This window comes from Neolamprologus brichardi, chromosome 7, assembly GCF_056152115.1.
Source record: "Neolamprologus brichardi isolate AB-2024 chromosome 7, ASM5615211v1, whole genome shotgun sequence".
Classification (NCBI taxonomy): domain Eukaryota; kingdom Metazoa; phylum Chordata; class Actinopteri; order Cichliformes; family Cichlidae; genus Neolamprologus; species Neolamprologus brichardi.
Genome location: NC_142110.1, coordinates 52,686,583 through 52,706,897, shown reverse-complemented (window position 1 = coordinate 52,706,897; position 20,315 = coordinate 52,686,583). Strand labels below are relative to the sequence as shown.

The following is a 20,315-nucleotide window of genomic DNA, read 5'->3' as shown; positions in this document are numbered from 1 at the left end:
ATATCGATAGCACTGAATCCAAAGCTGGTATTGGTATCAGATTGATACTTTGTTTCTGTCCTCGATGTTCAATTTGTAGCCCACTGAATTGTTTTAAATAAAAACATAGTTTAAACACACTCTATGAAAATGATGTGATTTAGAGCCGGGCACATTTACATTCAAGGACTCCAAAAAACCAGATTCAAAATACATGAAAACCTGCAAAGTGTTTTTTGTTGTGTTAATTATTGTGGAAGTTAAAAAGCATTGTGTTTATTAAAATGTGCTAAGAATTTGCAGATTAATGATCTCGTAAATCATGTCACAATGCTCTTCCCTACACAAGCTGCCTTTATAGGTTAAAAGTATCTGTATCAGTATTGGTATCAGATCAATACTGGCCATGTATTTATTTGGTACCAGATCAATACCAAAATTTGAAGTATTGCACAGTACTAGTATTTCTGTATTTGGAAAGCAAGATTTAGGCTCTTCCTCTCTTCTCTCTTCCTTACAGTGAGGATTACAGCTTCTTCATTTATGATGACAAAGGACAGGCTAATGGCTAATGACAGATAGCCAAAGCCAAGATCTTTGTATTGGTATTCAAACCTAAAATGTTGGAACAGTGCGTCCCCTTTTGCAAGAAATACAGCAAACATGACACTGACTTCTTTCAAAGCACCACCTAGTTAAGTTTTATACAGACAGCTTGAAAAACTTTCAAGCTCAGAAGACTCAGCCTTCTCTGTGGTTTCAAGGTCTTTTGTTGCTGGGTTTTTTCCCTTCTTTTTTTTTATGTTGTGCTATCCATTATGCAATTATGCAAATACCCACAGCAATCTTCTTGTGTGGCTGCACGGCTCCAAATGTGTGTGATGGTTTCTTTTTTTTACTTCAGAAACATTCACACTATTCCCCACAGAAAAAGTCAAATATACTATTAAGTGTGGAAGCAGAATCCCATCATAAGCAGTCAACTGAAATGCATTCGTGGAGAATTTTAAATCCAAGTGTGAAATGCAATCAGCTCGAATAGATACAATCTGAATCTGGATGACGCAAGGTCTTAAGTTACAAAGCTATATTCTTTTTTTTCTTCTTCTTTTTTTAAAAATACATATGTAGTCCAGTACCAATGAGAGGTGGACAACTGTGGCTATATTTGAAGGTAATGCCTGGTTTTCATTTCAAAATAGCATCAGAGGCTCTTTAGTTAAGAAACGCCTTTGCCACAACACACAGCCTGTCATTTGAAAACTGCTCCTGATATTCTTTTCCTTGCCAGCTAATCCAGTGGCAGGTTGAAGAGGTGCTCCTTTGTTTATACTTTGGCTCTTAATGACAGGCTGTCTGATAGATTTGGCTGCCCTAAATTATAGCATGAGGTCATCATGTTAAATTCTCAATATCCAGAAATCAAAGCTGACATTTGTACACAATGTGACATAGTCTTTGTTCTTACCTGAATAGAAGGTTAATGGTATTAAACGTTAAAGTCTCTCTTTGTAACTTCACTGGATAATTTGTAATAACATGTATCATTTGCCATGACAATAAAGGGTAAACCATTTATTATTATACTTGTAAACATAAGGATATGATATAATGATATAAATGTACTTTTAAAAAAAGTAGTATTTTTTCTATATTCTTCTTCTTCTTAATATTATTATTGTTTAATTATTAATTATTCATTTGCTATTATGATGTAATTTGTATTATTGTACCATATAGAAATGTGATGTTTTAATCTTCTAATAATCATTAAGTAATAAAAATTAATCATTTATGTCACAATATTATCATTCCCTACTGGTGGGATGGGATCAGCGAGGCAGAAGTTGGTGGTAAAGAACGCTATTACCTAACATAGGCAGCATAAAAGGGCATACCTAATGGTTGCAAAAAGACTTCTGGTTGTGAAGTGAGCTTCACTGACTCATTGACTCGTATTGTACTCCTTTCACAATGGACACATGTTGACAACTAACTCTCCCTTGAATTGGGAGCGTTAAGGGAGGGGTAAGAAAATGGCTTGAGGCTTCATAACAGAATTTCACAAAAACAGTGGGTGAGATTATGATCTCTACCAGGCCTCACAGATGAAGTGTGTGAGATACAATGATATTATCTGGCATTACTGCATAAGCATGAGAAACATATAAAGCACAAGGACAACCACAGAGGTTTAGAGAAAACCTAGCTTGTCTCAAGTCTGCTACAACTATGTCAACCACATGGTTGCAGCAGATGGCCGCCCCTCCCTAAGCCTGGTTCTGCTGGAGGTTTCTTCCTGTTAAAAGTGAGTTTTTCCTTCCCACTGTCTCCAAATGTTAGCTCATAGGGGGTTGTCTGATTGTTGGGTTTTTTTTGTATTATTGTGGGTCTTTACCTTACAATATAAAGCACCTTGAGGTGACTTTGGTTTTGATGTGGTGCTATATGAATTCAGTTCAGTTGAACTGAATTTAATATGAAGTCACATAAGGTCTGTATAGTGTGGGTAGTGGCATTTCCAGTGATAAAATTCCCCAGAGGATCCCACTTGTAGTGTATCATTTAGTTATATACTATCATCAAGAACTGAAAAAGAAAATGACAAATTGCAGATGTTTTTCCATAACTGTTGGATTTTTCAATTAGCAACTGTGCTCAAATGAGTTTGCTATATCAGACTCAATTAGCTCACAACAGTAACTGTATTTAAAAGTAGAAGCTGCCTTTGGTTTAGTTTAGTGAAACCAAAGTGAAAGTCAATTAAAGTGCAATACCATGATGACACTAAAGGTGCGAACCCACCACCACCACCACCAAAAACACCCGCCAAACCCCAAACTCTCATCAAGAAAAAATTTACTTCACCGCAGTCATCAACATTTTTCAATTAAATTACCTCCTTTTGATCAGTGGAGGATGTTTCTCCAATCAGGTTTCAGTCACTAGCTCCACTTTCTCATCATTCACATGAGAAATATGTGACAGCTCTGCAGGTTTACTGTAAGTCCGGTGTTCTGGGACAGTGTTACCCACAACCTTAAATCTGGGTCCTTGAAACTTTGACACAGCCCTTTTGGGAAGAATGACCGTCTTTCCACCAGTTTTTGGCCTTTTTGCAAGATAGTGTCTCATTTATTAAAACTAGATTACAAGTGTTAAGCTGACAGCCCAGTTCCTAAATTTGCTCCTGCTGTACCACCCAGCTCCAGTCTACTATCGAGGTTAAAGCACATGACAATAGGAGTAAGAATAAATCTTTTATTAAAAGCCACGCATTTTTAACGACAAAGCCCACAGCACTTTAAACCATAAAACCACAGCTCTGGATGGTATATTTAGAATGGTAGTCAGACTATGGGGTCAAAATGGAAAACAAAGAGAAAGCCACTGTTTTTCAGGAATATCAAAAAGCTCAGCTGGTCCAGTCTCCCCGTCTAATGTAAGACAGGTTAAAGCTATATTTTGTCCTCCAGTACATGAGCAAGCATTCAACCTTTCTCATCTAGGACAAAAACATGCAGACCTATTTACATGTCAATGAAGGCCATGGATAAGGACTCTCTCTCTTTTTACTTCCCTTCCTGAAACCTCCACTCCTCACCGCATGCCCCTGCTATAAACTAGCACAGTGCATGTATTTATTTGGATGCCTAAAACGGCAAGGCTGCTTTATACTCATATGCTTTACATTGTGTTATAATTAAAAGATGTGCCAACCTGATTGGGAGCAGTATTATGACTTATCCCACCATATCATGACAGATAAATGTGTTTTTTTTGTCTATATTTAAAAAGCTACTCTCCTTTATGACAGCTGCCCTTGGTAGAAGATAAATACACAGGGACACAGGAAAGTGACAGCCCTTTGGCTATGTGGACTTCTGCAGTGCTGGCATGTCACACGATGGATACATAGACTTACTTTCAACATGACCGATATTGTAAGGCACCTGAAAAGAAATAAGTATATACTGACTTCAGTATAAGCTGGTGGCAGAGACAAAGCAACGACATGGAAACTCTGGGGAGCATCTGCTGAGAGTGGTTTCTTTAGTGCTGAAAAGGTCAAAAACTTTACTGGGGTAAATTTAAGCATGGGATGAAACTACAAATATGAAATCCATGAAAAAAAAAAAAGAGTTGCATTTTTTCATATATATGTATATAACAGTAATAGGTCTGACTATTGATCTCTTTTTATTAGCTTGTCTGGTAGCAGTCCCACTTCCACCCAGTGCTATTTCATAAAGTAATACATAGCATCAGCATTTCTCTGCTTTCTGCCAACAGAAATGGGAAACAGGTAGATTCAGTCACAGATCAGTCCCATAACAATCAGCCAGTTGCAGACAAGGACTCTACATCTACTTTAAATGTAAAATACGTAATGCAGTGGGTACAACATGTAAATAATAAGCTTATACTGTATAAATACACTACTCTTAGACTTGTTGTGTGCGTGAAAGTGTGTGTGCATGACAGATGAACTGAAGCCTGCAAGCCTCGGGAAGTGTGAATTCTTCCTGTAGCTTGCAAGCCTGAAGTGAGAATGTAATTGGACGATATCAGATTATTGCCTTTCCTACACCAACTTTTCCTTGTATATTAAACCTTTTGAAAGGAATGTGAGGAGAGTGCGGTTGAGAGGAGACAGTTGATGTTAGAGCAATGAAGCTGGCGTTTTATCTCGAGACAGCCCAATAGTGAAGGTGAGGGAGGGAACAAATAGAGCTCAGTGTTCGCGCTTATTTGGGTTAAACTTTTATCAGAAGTTTTGCGTCTCAAGGAATGGATGAAAATGCCAAAGTTTCATCGAATGGTTTTCTTTCCCCCTTTTCTTTGTCTTTTCCTTCTCTGTCGTGGCAGACAGCCCAGTGCATAAAGCGATGTGGCTTAGATGCTGGCAAAGGGAAACTATGGTCTCCTGGAAATATGCTCTCTGTTGACTCATTCTGTTAACCGCATTCTTCATCAGCAGCACAGCAGAGTCCTTCCCCGTTGGTCATGAAGACAAAACATCGTCTTTTCTGGCCCAGTTAATGACACACCAATTTTTTCCCTCTCCCTTTTCTTTTTAACTATCTAGTTTAGGCTCTAACATTTTTGGAGTGGTGGAAGAAAAGAAAAGGCAGTGGAAAATGAGGGGGAAGAGAGAGAAAGAGTGGCCTACAGTGCCGTTTCGATCCCCCTGGATTTATTTGTGTACATAACTCTTTCTCTTTCTGCCCCCCCTTCTCTTTCCCTCTGTCTCCTGCTTTCATTTGTTCCTGCTGCTCTGTGTCTCTAACACAAACACCCACATGGTACAACCACTATACAGCCTACAAATATTCAGATTGAAATATCTCGGTGCATTTGAGATTTAAAAAAAAAACACCAAAAAAATTAACTGGTCCACCCACGGACCTCACATATTCCACGTTTAATTATTCTATTCAGAGACCGAGAAGAGAGCTTCCGGCTGCATGAAGCTCATACCAAAACGCAGTCAACAACTGAAGGCAAATCCCAGAGAGAATCAGCACAGCACAGAGGTTTGAACTTGCTCACATACAACAAAGCCAAAAACGAATCCTGCTGAGACAAGTAGCGTCTTTAGCAGGCAGCCCATTTCATCACATTGCTATGTAACGCCCTTCACCCCTTAACCCCCTCACTCAGAAGAATAGACTGGAGTCCTATTCATCACTGACCACTGAGGCCCTTGTCAACAGCTCAAGAGCCAAGCGAAAAGCCAAGTCATAACAGAAAGCTGACAGGAAAAGCAAGTACCGAACTCTCTTTTACATACATGCCTCAACTTTCTTTCTTTTTTCCACTTAAAGTATCACTTCCATCATTTCTCCTCTTTTTTCCTCCCACTTACCATCCTGTGCCTCTGGATGATTGCTGGTGTCAGTGTCCATGTTAAATTCACAGAGCGATGAGCGCTCGGATCAACACACCCATATCCTGAGGCAAAGTTTACTCGATAACTCGGCTGCAACCGCTGGAACTACAACTGCAAGTCCTGTTTTATCTCCTCTGCCAGTGCCGTCTCTGCTCTGCCGTTCCCCCCCCCCAATTCGGAGCTGCTGCCGCTGGTCTGGCCCCTGCAGCCTGCCAGCTCAGCTCAGGCTTCCACCGCTGTGTTACATCTGTCTGACTGAGCAACCTCTCTGGAGAGCAGGCAGAGAGAGAAAGAGAGAGAGAGAGTACAGAATGGGAGGGAGGAGAGAAAGAAGCAGTTTCCACATGGAGAGAGAGAGAGACAGATACGGGTGGAGGGAGTGTTGGTACTGTTTCCACTTTGATCAATAATACACTTTATATGTATTTTCTCTCATCATTAAAAAAGTAACAAGAAGTTTGTAATATCAGTTTTGGAAAAAAGTACTTGCAGAAGAACTTCAAAGCTTATGAGTGGGCGCAAAACAGCACATTTAAGTTCAGAGTTCCTGCACCATTTAAAAAAGTCATACTGAATGTTTTTAAACATTACTTTAAGACCTACAAACATTCAAATTCCAATAAAATCAAGAAGTGTCAGAACTATGTGTAATATTATTGCCTCTACATAACTAACAATCTCCTTCTTCTTTCCACACATGACAGTAAAATTATAAAAATGTTTGTATGATCAGTGGTTTTAAAGATCTATGCTCATTAGGGGTTTTTCAACCTAAAGTTGGAATTTTGCATTTGTAAAACTCCTTATGTATTCAATATTACAACCTCAACTTGGCAAGTGTATTTTATTTGAATAGGAACCAAATTCAGTTATCACAGTTTTACATATTTAATCCTATTGCTGTTGTGTTTAGTTTGATTCGATCTACTTTGCATCATCATAAAGAATTTTCTTAATGCTCTACACATATCGCACTTGAGCCACCTCTCTCATGTTCGGTGTCACGTCTTTGCTGGATTTGTCCTAGTTCTTAAGGACTTTCAGATGCTGTAGATAGATTTTTAAGTCTGCCACTTCCTCTCTTGCCCTCTGGTTGTCCAGCTTCTTCAATTTTTTAAGAACTCACTGCACACCATGCTGAGATATGCCATATTTTTGCACAAACAACAGCTGTTTGAGAATCATCCATCCATCTGTCCATCCATCCTCTTCTGTTAATCCAATTCAGGGTCACGGGGGTGTGTGGAGCATAACCCAGCTACCATAGAGTGAGAGGCGGGGTACACTTTGGGCAGGCTGATTGGTCAAGACCACTTTAAAAAGAAATTACAAGAAAGTCTTGATCCTAAAAAAAACCCCATAAAGAAATTTGATGTGGGTGGGGGTTGTGGTTGTAATGAGTAGTTATTTGGGTTACTGTTGTCTTCCTTTCAGGTTGAACCAGTTTGGCAACTGTCAGCTGACCTCTGGAATCAACAAGGCAAATTCTGTGCTCACTGGATATTTTCTCTTTTCCGGACCATTCTCTGCACACACTAGCTATGCTTTCAGTAGATCATCAGTTTCTGAAATACTCAGACCAGCCCGTCAGGCACCAACAAGCGTGGCAGATTCAAAGTCACTTAAATCACCTTATTTTCCATTATGATGCTCGAGTTGAAATTCAGCAGATTGTGTTGACCATGTCTACATGCCTAAATGCACTGAGTTGCTGGCATGCGATTGGCTGGTTTTATATTTGCATTTCAAAGCAGATGAACAGATGTACAAAGTGGCCGTTGAGTGTACATGAACCTATTTCCATTGCAGAAATAGGTTAGTGTACAGCAACAGGGTGAGTCAGCACCTACACTGCAATTGTTTCTGTTCAATCCTTTCAGCATAGTAATTCAACCAAATGGAGCCATTAATCTCTGTATATACAGCACTTAAGCTTATCTAGCTTATATAGCTATAGGTTAAAAAAAAATATAGAGAGAGATAGCTGATCTAAAATAAGACGAGCTATATCTCCACAATATTTCAGATGGTTTTTATTTTAAGGCAAAATAATCAAATACCGATCAGCCCAATGTCAAGTGGCACAATGTGAAGAACACTGTCACTTTTAGTTAATAGTAGCTAATTGTAATTAGACACTCTGTGAAGAAAAATGACTTGAGGGACTTAGAACACATGTGATTCAGTATTTGGGCTGTAAGGCTTGTATAAATCATTCAGCAGCCTTTGGTCAGTTATGTGGTTCTACTTAATCCTATCTAAATGTTACAGCTTACAGCAAGAAAAAAGGAGGAAAATAGGGCAGCATGTGCCCAAGAACCAAAAGTTGAGAACTCTTCTGAGGCTAAAACTTTCACCTCTATGAAATTAAGCTCAGTTGTTCTGGTGGGAGCATAACAAGGCTCTCGCTCTTATGGGTGTTTGTGCAGAAAACTCGACGAGTTCAAAAGAATAGAGGCGGCAGCCACTCGCTATTCAGTCTGAGGATGAGATGAGACCGCTCTCTGATTTGTGTTAGATTCCTATTCATCAAAGTGAAGTTTTTATTCATCACACTGCTTGTTTAGAGCCCGTGTCACACAAGGACAAGAGCGGTAGGAACCTATGCCAATGAATAATTTAGTAAAAAATAGACGGTGAGAGTGTTTGTAGTGTTGTGATGTGGATCAAGATTAGAAAATGCTACAGGTGCAAAACACGCACACGCACACAAACACACACACACACACACACACACACACACACACACACACACACACACACACACACACACACACACACACACACACGGCTTTAAAGGTTACACACTGATTAAAGCACATATTACTACTTGCTTTAGGAATAAATTTAGAAACATTGTGTCAGTTTAGGTTTTTGAAGTGATCATTTTTTTCCCTTTTTGTTCCTGTACTAGTGAACAAGAGTCATTTACTATTAGTTTTCACTTCGTTTTGGAGACCATCATGTTTCTGCTGCAAATCTGCACTCGATAAGGTAACATAAGTTATTTTTTTATCATGACTCGTTGGACTTAGATTGAAAGACTTAGATCGGTTTTGCAGTAGTAGCCATTTAATGGGTTAAGAAAATTATGTTTTGGATCTAAAATGTAAATTGCAGTTGATTGCCAGTACAAGAAAATTACTGGCAGTTTTTTTTTTTTGTATACTTTATTAATCCCTGTAGGGAAATTACTCTCTGCATTTAACCAATTCACTCAGAGAAGCAGTGGGCAGGCACCAATTCAGCGCCCGGGGAGCAGTGTGTAAGGACGGTACCTTGCTCAGGGGTACCTCATGGTAGCCTTTCGATGGATTTATTTTTAATACTATGCTCTGTTTAATTAGTATTAATAATTTAATAGTGGCATTTTTTAATAAGAACAGACATAATGACACATTGTGTATATCTGTTCCCTTTCACTCAATTAAGACTTACAACATACTGTATAGGATATCATGGACACACATACTATATGCTCTGCTCTCATGCATCTACTTCAGGGAAGAGAGGTTATAACTGTTCATTTCAACTTTTATAGTAACAAAATGATAGGCATGGTTGCAAAAGTGCTACCTCTTGCTAGTTGCAAGAGGGCTTGTTGACAAAGTAGACACACAAATGCTACATAGCCCTGCTCAGGGCACATGTCCGACTTGGAAAAGATGCTGGCCAAAAGACAAGTGGCCCTGGTAGCTAATGGATTATCAAGAGCAATAGATTAGTTGAGCATGACCGAATATAGTAATCACATCTATGCTCTAAATTTAGTCAAACAAGATTATGACAAGAAAAGGGGGGCAATGCTAGTCATTTATTTTGGTGTAAATGTTTTGGCTAACGTATTAATGCCACGCCATTACCAATCTATTATACACTTACACTAGGGGTGTCCAACTCCAGGCCTCAAGGGCCGGTGTCCTGCAGGTTTTAGATATCATCCTGGGTCAACACACCTGAATCAAATGATTAGTTCATTACCAGGCCTCTGGACAACCTCAAGACATGTTGAGGAGGTCATTTAGCCATTTAAGGACACATATTGATACCCTTGAGGCCTGGAGTTGGATACCCCTAGTTTACACTCTTAATATTAACTTTATCATAACTCGCAAGCTACAAAAAGTCAGGCGCTCACACGTACGCAGATCAACAACATGTAACAATAACTTTATTGTATATTAAGTCAGTACTGGTAATGACATGTACATAACTATTTCTACTGCTAGAAAGAGCATCTGGAGTCTTATTAAAGACTTTATAATAAGTCTTATAAGTGATATCCACTAATCATCAGAGGAATCACTTAAACTTAAATCAAATATGTAAAAACTACAAAACACTTGACAGCATATAAACAAAAAAATATTTGCTATGGCATTGTTTCAGCTAGCACGGTGTTGTGGTTTGCGCTCACAGTTGGAAACTGCTCGCTTTCTGTGTGGAGTTTGCAAGTCATGCCTGCTTAGGCTCTCTGCTGTTCTTTCCTACAATCCACCCACATGCATGTTAGGTTAACTGATGACTCTAAATTGACTATAGGTGTGAATAATTGTGTAAGGTGTACCTGGCCTCTGTGACAGCGAGGATAGGCTCCAGTCTGCATTCAAAATGGATAGATCCAACTGTATCAAGTTATCTTTACAGTCAAATTGTGTGTAATATGGCAATTCTATTAAAGAATAACAAGATGAATTTGCCTACATACTCTCAAGGTAAAAGAAGACTATAAAGAATGAGGCTACATTTTAACTTCTGACATAATAACGGCTGCATTAATATAGTATTAATGTATTGTAATGTATTCTACCTAACGCTCAGAATAGATTATGTTGACTATGGAAATGCGAATCAGCAGTTCTGAAACTGTGTTACATAATCATCATGGAAAATGTTTGTGATTGTCACTGGCAAAGTTGCAAAGGCACCCTGTAATTATGGGAGAAGTCGACAGACTATTTATTCGTTTAGCCTCCATCTCTTCCCAAACAAAATCAACCTAATCACAGAGATGCCGTGTAATCAAGTGTCTTCTGCTGATTTCCCATTATCATTTCATCGCTCGAATCAATTGGAATGGATGGCAAAAAAAATGGGAAACACATGTTGCAGAAGAAAATATTATATGTGTATGGCATTCTGGGTTGTCAGCTCAATTAGAGTGAATGTGGCCGTAACATTGAGACTGACAGAAAGACTTTTCTGCTTGTCACATTATCTAGCTCTCATTATTCTAACATAACAATAATGCGGCCTTACTTGGGCGGTAAAGGTTAACGATATGAGTCAATAACAGAATGCAAGAAGGAAGAAAAATGTAAAATATCTAAGACATTTTACCTGAGAATACAAAATAAATGAAAACATTTGTAATTCATGCTTTTTTTTTTTGTACTTTTTAAAAGTTGTTTCCACTAGGGATGGTTTAACAGTGCAGTCGTTTCTATGACCCCTCACAAAAATAAGCATAAGCTTATATTTAGCACACTAATTGGGTTCAATCTATATGTACCAGCTATATGTATCAGCTCACAAGCCGACAGACAGCAGCCACATTTATTCCAAATAAGCAGAAATACTCACTCACAACATAGAAATAGACTTTCTCAAAAACCTCACGGCAAGAAAAACTACCTAGATTTTTGTTTGTGCCACAGTGCTTAGAAGAAATGCTGCTACAAATAAAAGCAAGTGCATGCTGAAAGAAACAGTACTCTCATAGCAGCTGTGGTAAAAAAACGAAGATGGAAATAAACAAGGTAATATTCACCAAAACAAAATGTAATGTAAATAGAATCATCTGTTCAGAGGAAAAACAAAGGTCTGCATTAGATACGGAGACAAGCTTCAGGTGTTTAGGGTGTACATTTGATGCAGTCCCACTATAAAAAGTAAAGAATGTGAGCAATACTACTCGAACAACACGACACACATGTGAGAGCACAGTTACTACATGCAAATAGTTGCAGGTTCCCTATCAGCGAAGTGGAGATATTGGCAAATTTCCAAACAAATCCATAAAAGCTGATAAAACAAGTAAACCAGAGCCACTCACCACTAAAATGACAACATGTTGACTCATCTGCACTCATCTGCAGCCCACCCTTGCCCATGTAAAACTGACTTGGTCTCGGAAAGTAGAGTTCGATGTTAAAATGAGCTAATGGCGCCCTCTGATGGTGATGGTTGGTGAAAGCTGCAAATTCCACTCCAAATCAAACAAGCCTTAAACTCCAGCCAGATTTACTAAACAGGGTGCACCAGCATGTGAGTGCAATCCGCAAAGGTTTTTTTAAAAGTTTGTCTTAAAACATGTATTTCAGTAATAAGTGTAATAAATAAATAAATAATAAAATCAGTTCACCTTCGAGAAGGGAACTCTCAAAAATGCATATGCAACAGTCTCTTGAGGTCTCATCCCTTGCACACAATCTTGTAACTGTGATGTCGCTGTAAATACTTGTAAAAATACACATCTCTAAATCTTTCCCTAAAACTAAAACAGATAGACTAAAACAGATAAACTAAAAACTTGAGCATAAAGCATGTGCAGCAATCATGGAGTCGGAGCTTGTCATGCAAAAGCACCATAGCAGAGCTGGCTCCACACCGGCACAGCATCGGTTGGAAAGCTGGTAGTGGCGTCTCATTTGGACTGATCGCAACACAACCACAGACTCCGACAGCTTTCAGTGACACAACTGTCTACACATGTTCCTTTAAAAAAGAATTCAACACACTATTATCACATTTTCACAAAAGCAAGAGGAAAAAGTCCAGTGTAACTGCAGCACTTGGAAAGAATTGTTCCCTATCTCTCTTAGCCGTTAACATGAGACCGCACAAGTGCAGAGAAGTGCTACAAAGCAGCAAGCTCTCCATCTAGTGGATATACAGTGGAAGAAAAGAATTTTCTAAGCGTCTAAGCAGCACAAGACCCAGTTGCCTCAATTAGTTATACGACTGTTTATATCACAAAGAAAGCACTTCTCAAGATAAGTTGAGCACCAAAATTCTGCAGCTTTGGAGACAGAGGACTGGATCTACATAAAAAGTCAAAAGTCTCTATTCTTAACATATTAACAGAATTATCAATCACTCTACTTTAAGTGAATGCCTTTTAGAAAGCAACAGGAGTATTACTAATAAGTGCATGTTTATGAAAGCATATGCGTGTATCCTCGGGCAACTCACCGCTCTCGGTGGACAGCTGGCTGTGGAATTCTGGAAACTGTGTTTCCACCGGGACGCTGATGGTGCGACGCAGGAGATGTCCCCTGGATGACGCAGAGCGCCTCTGCTGCAAAAGCAAGAAATGCATCTAGCTGAGAATAAGAGTGATTCAAGGGGACACAGATGCAGAGTAAATAATTCAAGACAGATACAATCCTCAATAAATTGAAGTGAAAAAAAATCAATAAAATAAAACACAGAAGAATGGTTAAATAAATGGTGGTGTTAAAAAACCAAACCAAAAAACAAATGAATTACACAGACAGGCGTCACTGAGTCTCCTTATCTGTTGTTGTGGATATTCTGGTCACCATCTTTAATGCCGTGCTAAGTCATCAGCACACAATAGCTGTAGCAGTACTGATAAATTAGCAGTCATTGACTAAAACAGAGCAGGCATTAGTGGCACATCAGTCAGTGTCTGATCATATCATCCGACTGCTTGCATACCAAATGTTTGGCACCAAACAATTAGTCAGACAAAGGAAGAAAAGAATGGTTGCGATGAGAAAAAGTGGTGAGCTGGGGGAAGAAAAAGAAAACAAGAGAGACAGAAAGGGCCTGTTGTCCTCGAAGTGGAGTGATAATGGCTTATCGAACATCCTCACACCTCTCAACTCAATGCAGCACCCTGTCTGTCTGCTTTTCTGTTCCCGTGTTTCGTGTCCATCTGTTTATCTCTCTTTCTCTCTCCGAGTTCCTCTCTGAGTCTCTCCCTCTCTTTGCCTCGTGGGACTCGAGTTTTAAGGACAGCTCGAACTGACAGCATCAGTGATAGTGTCTGGTGGCAATAATGACTTTGCAATATTGGCTGTAACTTGAAGCACGTTTCTCTGACACAGTCTGCAGTCTTACTTGTGCTACAGTACTGCAGATTCTAGAACACCGGTTTTAAGCAGCGACTGGAGTAAAATCTGCGGCTTTGTTGTGATAATCAATTATTTAAATCATCTTAATCACCCTCTTATCAAGCTATTAATTTTTCAAGCTCAGTGACAGTGTAATAATTTATCTGAAGAGTGAGTGTACTCTGCATTCGGATGCCTAAAATATTGAAAGACTAGAGATGAGATTTTACATAACCTGTGCTTCCTTTGCTCTAGACATCTAAGGTCTTAACCTGAAACACACTCTCCCAATTGAGGTATTTTTCCCCCAGTCAATTACAGATCTCGTAGCTAATGGCTAGTAATGGCACAGAAGCATAAAAGGTCACCTGATTAAACAGGGAAATCAGTGTAAGAAATGCTAATAAAGCACTGCGAGCACTGATTTGGTTACAACACCCCCCCCCCCGGCAAAACCATGCTAACTTGTTGAATTTGTGTCTTGGGCTTTTTTTTTTTAAAACATTTTTTTATACCAGTATAAAAGTTCTCATTGTTATTAATTGAGAACCCCTTTTATGGGCAGTACTGTGCATCTTAGAATTATACACTCACAGCCACCTGTTTGATCGCTTGGTAATGCAAATGTCTAATTGACCAGTTACATGCATTTAGGCAGCAACTGTGTGGATTTAGGTATGTAGACACGGTCAAGGCAACCTGCTGAAGTTTAAACTGATGATCAGAATGGGGAAGAAAAGTGACTGAATGTGGCGTGAATGTTGGTGCCAGATAGGCTGGTCTGAGTATTTGACAAACTGCTTATCTGCTAGTATTTTCCCACACAACCATCTCTAGAGTTCATAGGAAATGGTCCAGAAAAGACTAAACGTCCAGTAAGCAGCAGTTCTCTGGCTGGAAATGTCATGTTGGTGGCAGAGGAGAATGGCAAGACTGTTTCAAGCTGATAGAATGGCAACAGTTAACTCAAATAACCGCTCTCTACAACAAAGGTATGCAGAAGAGCATCTCTGAATACGCTTCTGCTGCAGAAGACCACACTGGGTGCAATTCCTGTGAAATGGAGAGAAATGGAAAACATGAGCACAGTGCAATCATTGTCACCAGATTCCAATCCAGTAGGTCACCTTTGGGATGGCATGGAGCAGGAGCTTGTATTACGATTGTATTATCGTGGCTCAAGAGTTGGGAGTTCGCCTTGTAATCGGAAGGTTGCCAGTTCGAGCCACGGCTCGGACAGTCTCGGTTGTTGTGTCCTTGGGCAAGACACTTCACCTACCGCCTACTGGTGTTGGCCAGAAGGGCCGATGGCGCGACATGGCAGCCTCGCTTCTGTCAATCTGCCCCAGGGCAGCTGTGGCTACAACTGTAGCTTGCTTCCACCAGTGTGTGAATGTGTGTGTGAATGGGTGGATGACTGTGTGTGTAAAGCGCTTTGGGGTCCCTAGGGGGGACTAGTAAAAAAAGTGCTATACAAATACAGGCCATTTACCATTTACCATTACGGTTCTGAAGACAGAAGGGAGCCCAAAACGGTACTTGATGATACAAGGTACAAGATGTGACTAATGATGTAGTGTAGTGTAGATTTAGTGTAATGACTCAGTGGACCACAGTGTGTTCTATAGACCCAAGGAAGGCTTCACAACAAGCTTGGATAGTATAGACTGTAGAAAGCTTTCAGATTTTACAACTTCGTTTCAGTTTTACCACCTACAGTTCGCAGTGCAGCCCTCAAAAATTTAAAACGCCTGACAAATTTAAGACTGGTATCCACTCAGCTTTGCCTCTTTTTGCCTGCTGTTTGTTTCTAATTTGTCATGTGTTAAGGAAGAAACAAATTGGCTTTACAAATCACAAAGGACTTGCATGGATTACGCGAGCATCGGCTGTCGTCACGCTATGTTTTTCACATCTTTCTCTTAACGGTTTGCAACGCATAAATAAGGAAGAGGATCAGGCGTAAAAAGACAGGACTGATGAAAGCAGAGATTAAGTGAACCGAACAAGACAGAAAAACAGAATACGACAAAAGATGAAATGAAAAGTCAGAAACAAAAACAATAAAGAAAAGCGAGTATTTACCAAAAGCCCTACAGCAAACATCATCACAGCAAAGAAAACAATCAAAACTTTTGTTCAAAGACTTTGAGTCTCGCTGTACTTCTACGCATTGATTACTTTTTTTCTTTTCGCTTCCACATTTTTCTTTCACTTTGGTAGCAAAGCTAAAGAATGAACACAGAAAAATTATACAGCACAATTACAGCTTAAGACTTAATTTACTTTAAAAAAAGACAGCCCACAATAAATGGAGCTGTAAACCTTTTATTGAGGTTGAAGTCATGTTTTCTTCTAATCTTCTTATGTCACTTTTTTATTTTTGAACACAGAGAATGAAGAAACTGGATAGTTTTTTTTTTCATTCCTTCAATTTGAATTGCTTTGTTTTTCCACTTGCTCACCTCTGAGCTTCAGTATCAGGGCACACATCACTATTGTAGGCCTGACCAGCTAAATACCATGCTGGACCATGCTGGGCTGAGCTGAACGTATATGTAACCCAGTATGCCGAAAGAATATCATGCAGTGCTTCTTTTGTTTATATAAAACTTATTCCTGGAAAAATTGTTGAGTATTTCAACTGATAATATAATGAATACATTATCAAGTTAGATTTAGCTTTTAGCCAAATTTACATTGCTGATGTTGATTTGCTAACAATAGTTTTTAGTAGCATAATGCTTGGCTAAAGCTAACTGAATGCAACAAAGAATAAAAAGCACACACACACACACACACACACACACACAGACACACACACACACAAAACCGAGCAAAGGCTCATAAAAAACTTACAAAACACAGGTGAAGTGTTTAGGGTGACAACAAAAGAGCTGCTAAAGTGACAAGCTAATATTAAACGGCTAATAGCAAACATGTACCTTTCTCTCTCTGTGCAATCATTTGCACATTTTTATTTCTGTCACCTCCATAGTTATCATTCCACATTATCATTTCCACAAATACACTTGGGTGGTGTTTTATGAGATTTTGTTTTATTGAACGTCTTTTGTATTTATTTATTTTTTGCTTTTGTAGCATTTACATTTTTCTCTATTTGTTGTTGTTGTTTTCTTAAGTTGCAGCATGTTTGACCTTTCAGGGCTGCCATAGTGGCCAAAAGACAAATAGGACAACCACAGCCTGAACAAACCACCATATCAATGTTGAAAAACAAAGGCCTGAAACAATGTTGATGAATGCTATGAAAAGTAATTAATATGTGGACAGAACCTGCTTGTTGTATATCTATCAAATTTAGCAGACACACTATATGGGCTACGCCTTCTAATTTTTGAATTCAAGTGCTCAGTCCCATTGACGCAGGTGACTAAAAGTCAAGCATCGAGCTATGCAGTCTGCTTTTACAAACATTTGTAAAAGAACAGGTCATTCTGTTTAGGTGTGGCACTATAATAGGATACTCCGTGATCAGCTGGAAGCAGTATTATTGCAAAGTATAAATGTTTAAGAACCACAGAAACTCCATAAAGTTGCAGAGTGTGGGTTAGCGAATGCTCAGGAGCATAGTGCTTTTAAGTCCCAGACTGACTTAGCAGCTGCAGTTCTAGTTTTCTCTGGCATTAACATCAGCATGAATAGTAATGTGCCAGGAGCTTCGTGGCCTGGGTTTCCATGACAGAGCAGCTCCTCTAAGTGCAACATGTAGTCCAGTACATTTGTGTGTAGAGTGTCAATAATAACAGACTGAACTGCTTTTTTTTCTTGCTTTCCAGTTCTTTCCAGATCTATCAACATCATTACATGCATCTGCACATAAACATCATAAAATACTCATATAAAGAGCAATCTCTACAGGAATGCATGCTAAATGAGCATTAATTAAGCTATTGCCTTGTTGTTATTTAGTTAAACCACTCACTTTGTGACTAAGTATAATCCTCACCTCAGAAGAAAATGTTACTAAAATAGTTGCCATTACATAAATGTCCATTAAGTGTATATAATGGTTTGACCCTGAATTTATGATTGCTTGTTCACTGGAGGTGAGCTTGTTTAGCTGTCAAAGCCAGGGCATCACACCGTTACGGGTTGCTGACATGACAGAAATCCAGAGAGATGCTAAGAGATAACCTTTTCAAGGCTGGGTCTCTAGATGGATGCATTTAAAAGCTGTTGTCCTTTTGTTGTTGAGAAACAAAAAGCACTGTGGAGGAAAGACTGCCAGTGGGTCGATTGAAATTACTCCTCCCTGCAATTATTGCTCTGTTTCAGTGTGGCATAGCCGGGTAATTGCATACAAAGAAACACTGAAGCCATGCTGTTCTTCCCAGTTTTGGTAGTCACACTGTTATATTAAAAGGTTTGGTAAATCCAATAGCCATGCCTTGTTTTTGTGCTTTTGGCCATCACTATTTTAAAAGTTAATGCAAAGGTTCCTGTAGTCCCTTCAATAGGGGATGTTGCGGGCTGCTGCTGCTGGCTCTTAGATCAAAGCATCTGTTGAAACTGAAACATGAGCTGCCTGGCAACATTATCCCTAAGACACCACTGCAGTAAAATACAGCAACAAAGGAGATGTTCCGAGCATCCTGTATATTCAATTACTTTTTCAGAATTCCCAGTTCGAGTAATTTATTACAGTATTTTTTCATTTAAAAGGGGTCTTATATAATGTGATTTTTTTGTGCCATTCATTTCAGGCTTGAATCAGCCTCAGCCTCAACTGTAATCATCAGATCATTTCATCTATAGCTGCTTTATACAGAAAGTGAGCCGAGCCCCACTGTGGCTCAATCTGGTACTGCAAAACACACACACACACACACACGCAAATCCCTGCATTGTAAGGTCAGTCTGATCATAATACATGGTTGAAAACATGTTACTCTGTGTAAATAATCATTTACTTTGAGCAAACAATTAGACAGTAGTGTTTTTTGCCATTAATATTAAACTGGCTGCGTAGGTCGGTAGTATCACAGGCCTTGAATTTTACAATATTATCTCTGCCAAGGAGGTTATGTTTTAGGTAGCATTTGTGTGCGTGTCATTCTCTCTGTCTGTAAACATGATAGCTTAAAACATTTTGAGTGAATTCTGATAAAACTTTGTAGGAGCGGAAAGTGGGGAAACTATGATTCTTACAAGTGTGGTGTGTATTGTCCAATCCTTGCTACATCTAGGGATGTATGCATTGAATGTGATGAAGACACCAAAGCAGCTTAAAAACCATTAAATGTGCTTTGTTGTGGGTATGTGGACACTTTGATTATAGGCTTACAAAAAGTTGCTTCACAAGGACAGGTTATTGCTGAGTGGACAGTGCAATTTAGATTAGCGTGTTGACTCCTGATCTCTGCTGAACCGGACCTCTAATCTTACCGAGACTTGCATAATCCGGCGTGACACTAATAAAAACAATGGAGGCAAAGAGCCAGCTCACCCAGCTACTTACAGACCCTGCACGAAGATAAATTTAAATGTGTTACTTCAAGTTTCACTTAGAATGTTTGGTTTGCCCGAACATTCTAAAAAATCCTTGCAAATTTGGAGATGCAATAAATCTATGTGGAGAAAAATGAATGTAAGAAAATAAATTTGTAAAGAGGGGGAAAAAAGGAAGAAGAAGAAAAACAATAGTGACACAGAAAGATGACAGACAAGAGACTGGACTGTAAAGTCTGCTCTCACCACCTCCTCTTCATTCAGAAGCAGCATCTGACAGTCAGCAACCACACAGTACTTTGGGTTCCACACACTTCGCTCTTCATAGGAATGACCACGTGCCATCCGGTGTCTCAGCGGACACCGCGTATCTGAAGAGGGAAAGAAGAGACACAGCAACAAAGAAAGATATCAATTATAAAGGCGCAGAAGAGGCATTGTGTATTTAGTATTTGTGCGCTTGATAATAGAGCAGAATAAGATATCATAATTATATTCTTTAAAAAGTGATGAATTAAGCTGAAAAGAGGAGGATTTAGATTTAATGGACCCCACATCTCTGGGAGAAGAACTTGTCCAAATAACTGTTTTGCTGAGCAAACGTCCAAACTCTCCTTAATCACAAATGCCAAAGGAGAAGTAATGACTACTGCACGCTCTCCACTTTTTTTTTTTTTCACTTCAATCATTCTGAGGATGTCAGGTGAAGAAAGAACCCATTAAAAAAGAAACTGAGACACGCGTAAATTGGATTCTCTAGCATCTGACATAAATCTCAGAAAGGCACTGCATATGTAATTCATCAAGCCCCACACACTGTATTACCGTTACACTACGTCAATCAACACTGAGCACATTGAAAGACTTTTATTCCACTTCACTTGAGTGAT

At 39.2% G+C, this 20,315-nt stretch overlaps 1 protein-coding gene across 4 annotated transcripts in view; it reads right to left on the bottom strand.

Moving 5' to 3' along the window:
* Positions 1-20,315, bottom strand: part of dab2ipb (DAB2 interacting protein b) — a 176,719-nt gene that overhangs the window by 134,931 nt on the left and 21,473 nt on the right. For 3 of the 4 annotated variants that reach the window (XM_006796814.3, XM_006796816.3, XM_006796815.3), the window contains exons 2-3: positions 19,672-19,796; positions 13,067-13,172 (exon numbers count right to left, since the gene is read on the bottom strand). In XM_006796814.3, the coding sequence (XP_006796877.2) occupies positions 13,067-13,172; positions 19,672-19,796 (231 nt within the window). Of the gene's footprint in view, positions 1-5,848; positions 6,094-13,066; positions 13,173-19,671; positions 19,797-20,315 lie in introns of those variants that run through there. The other variant, XM_035910289.2, reaches the window with a different exon arrangement.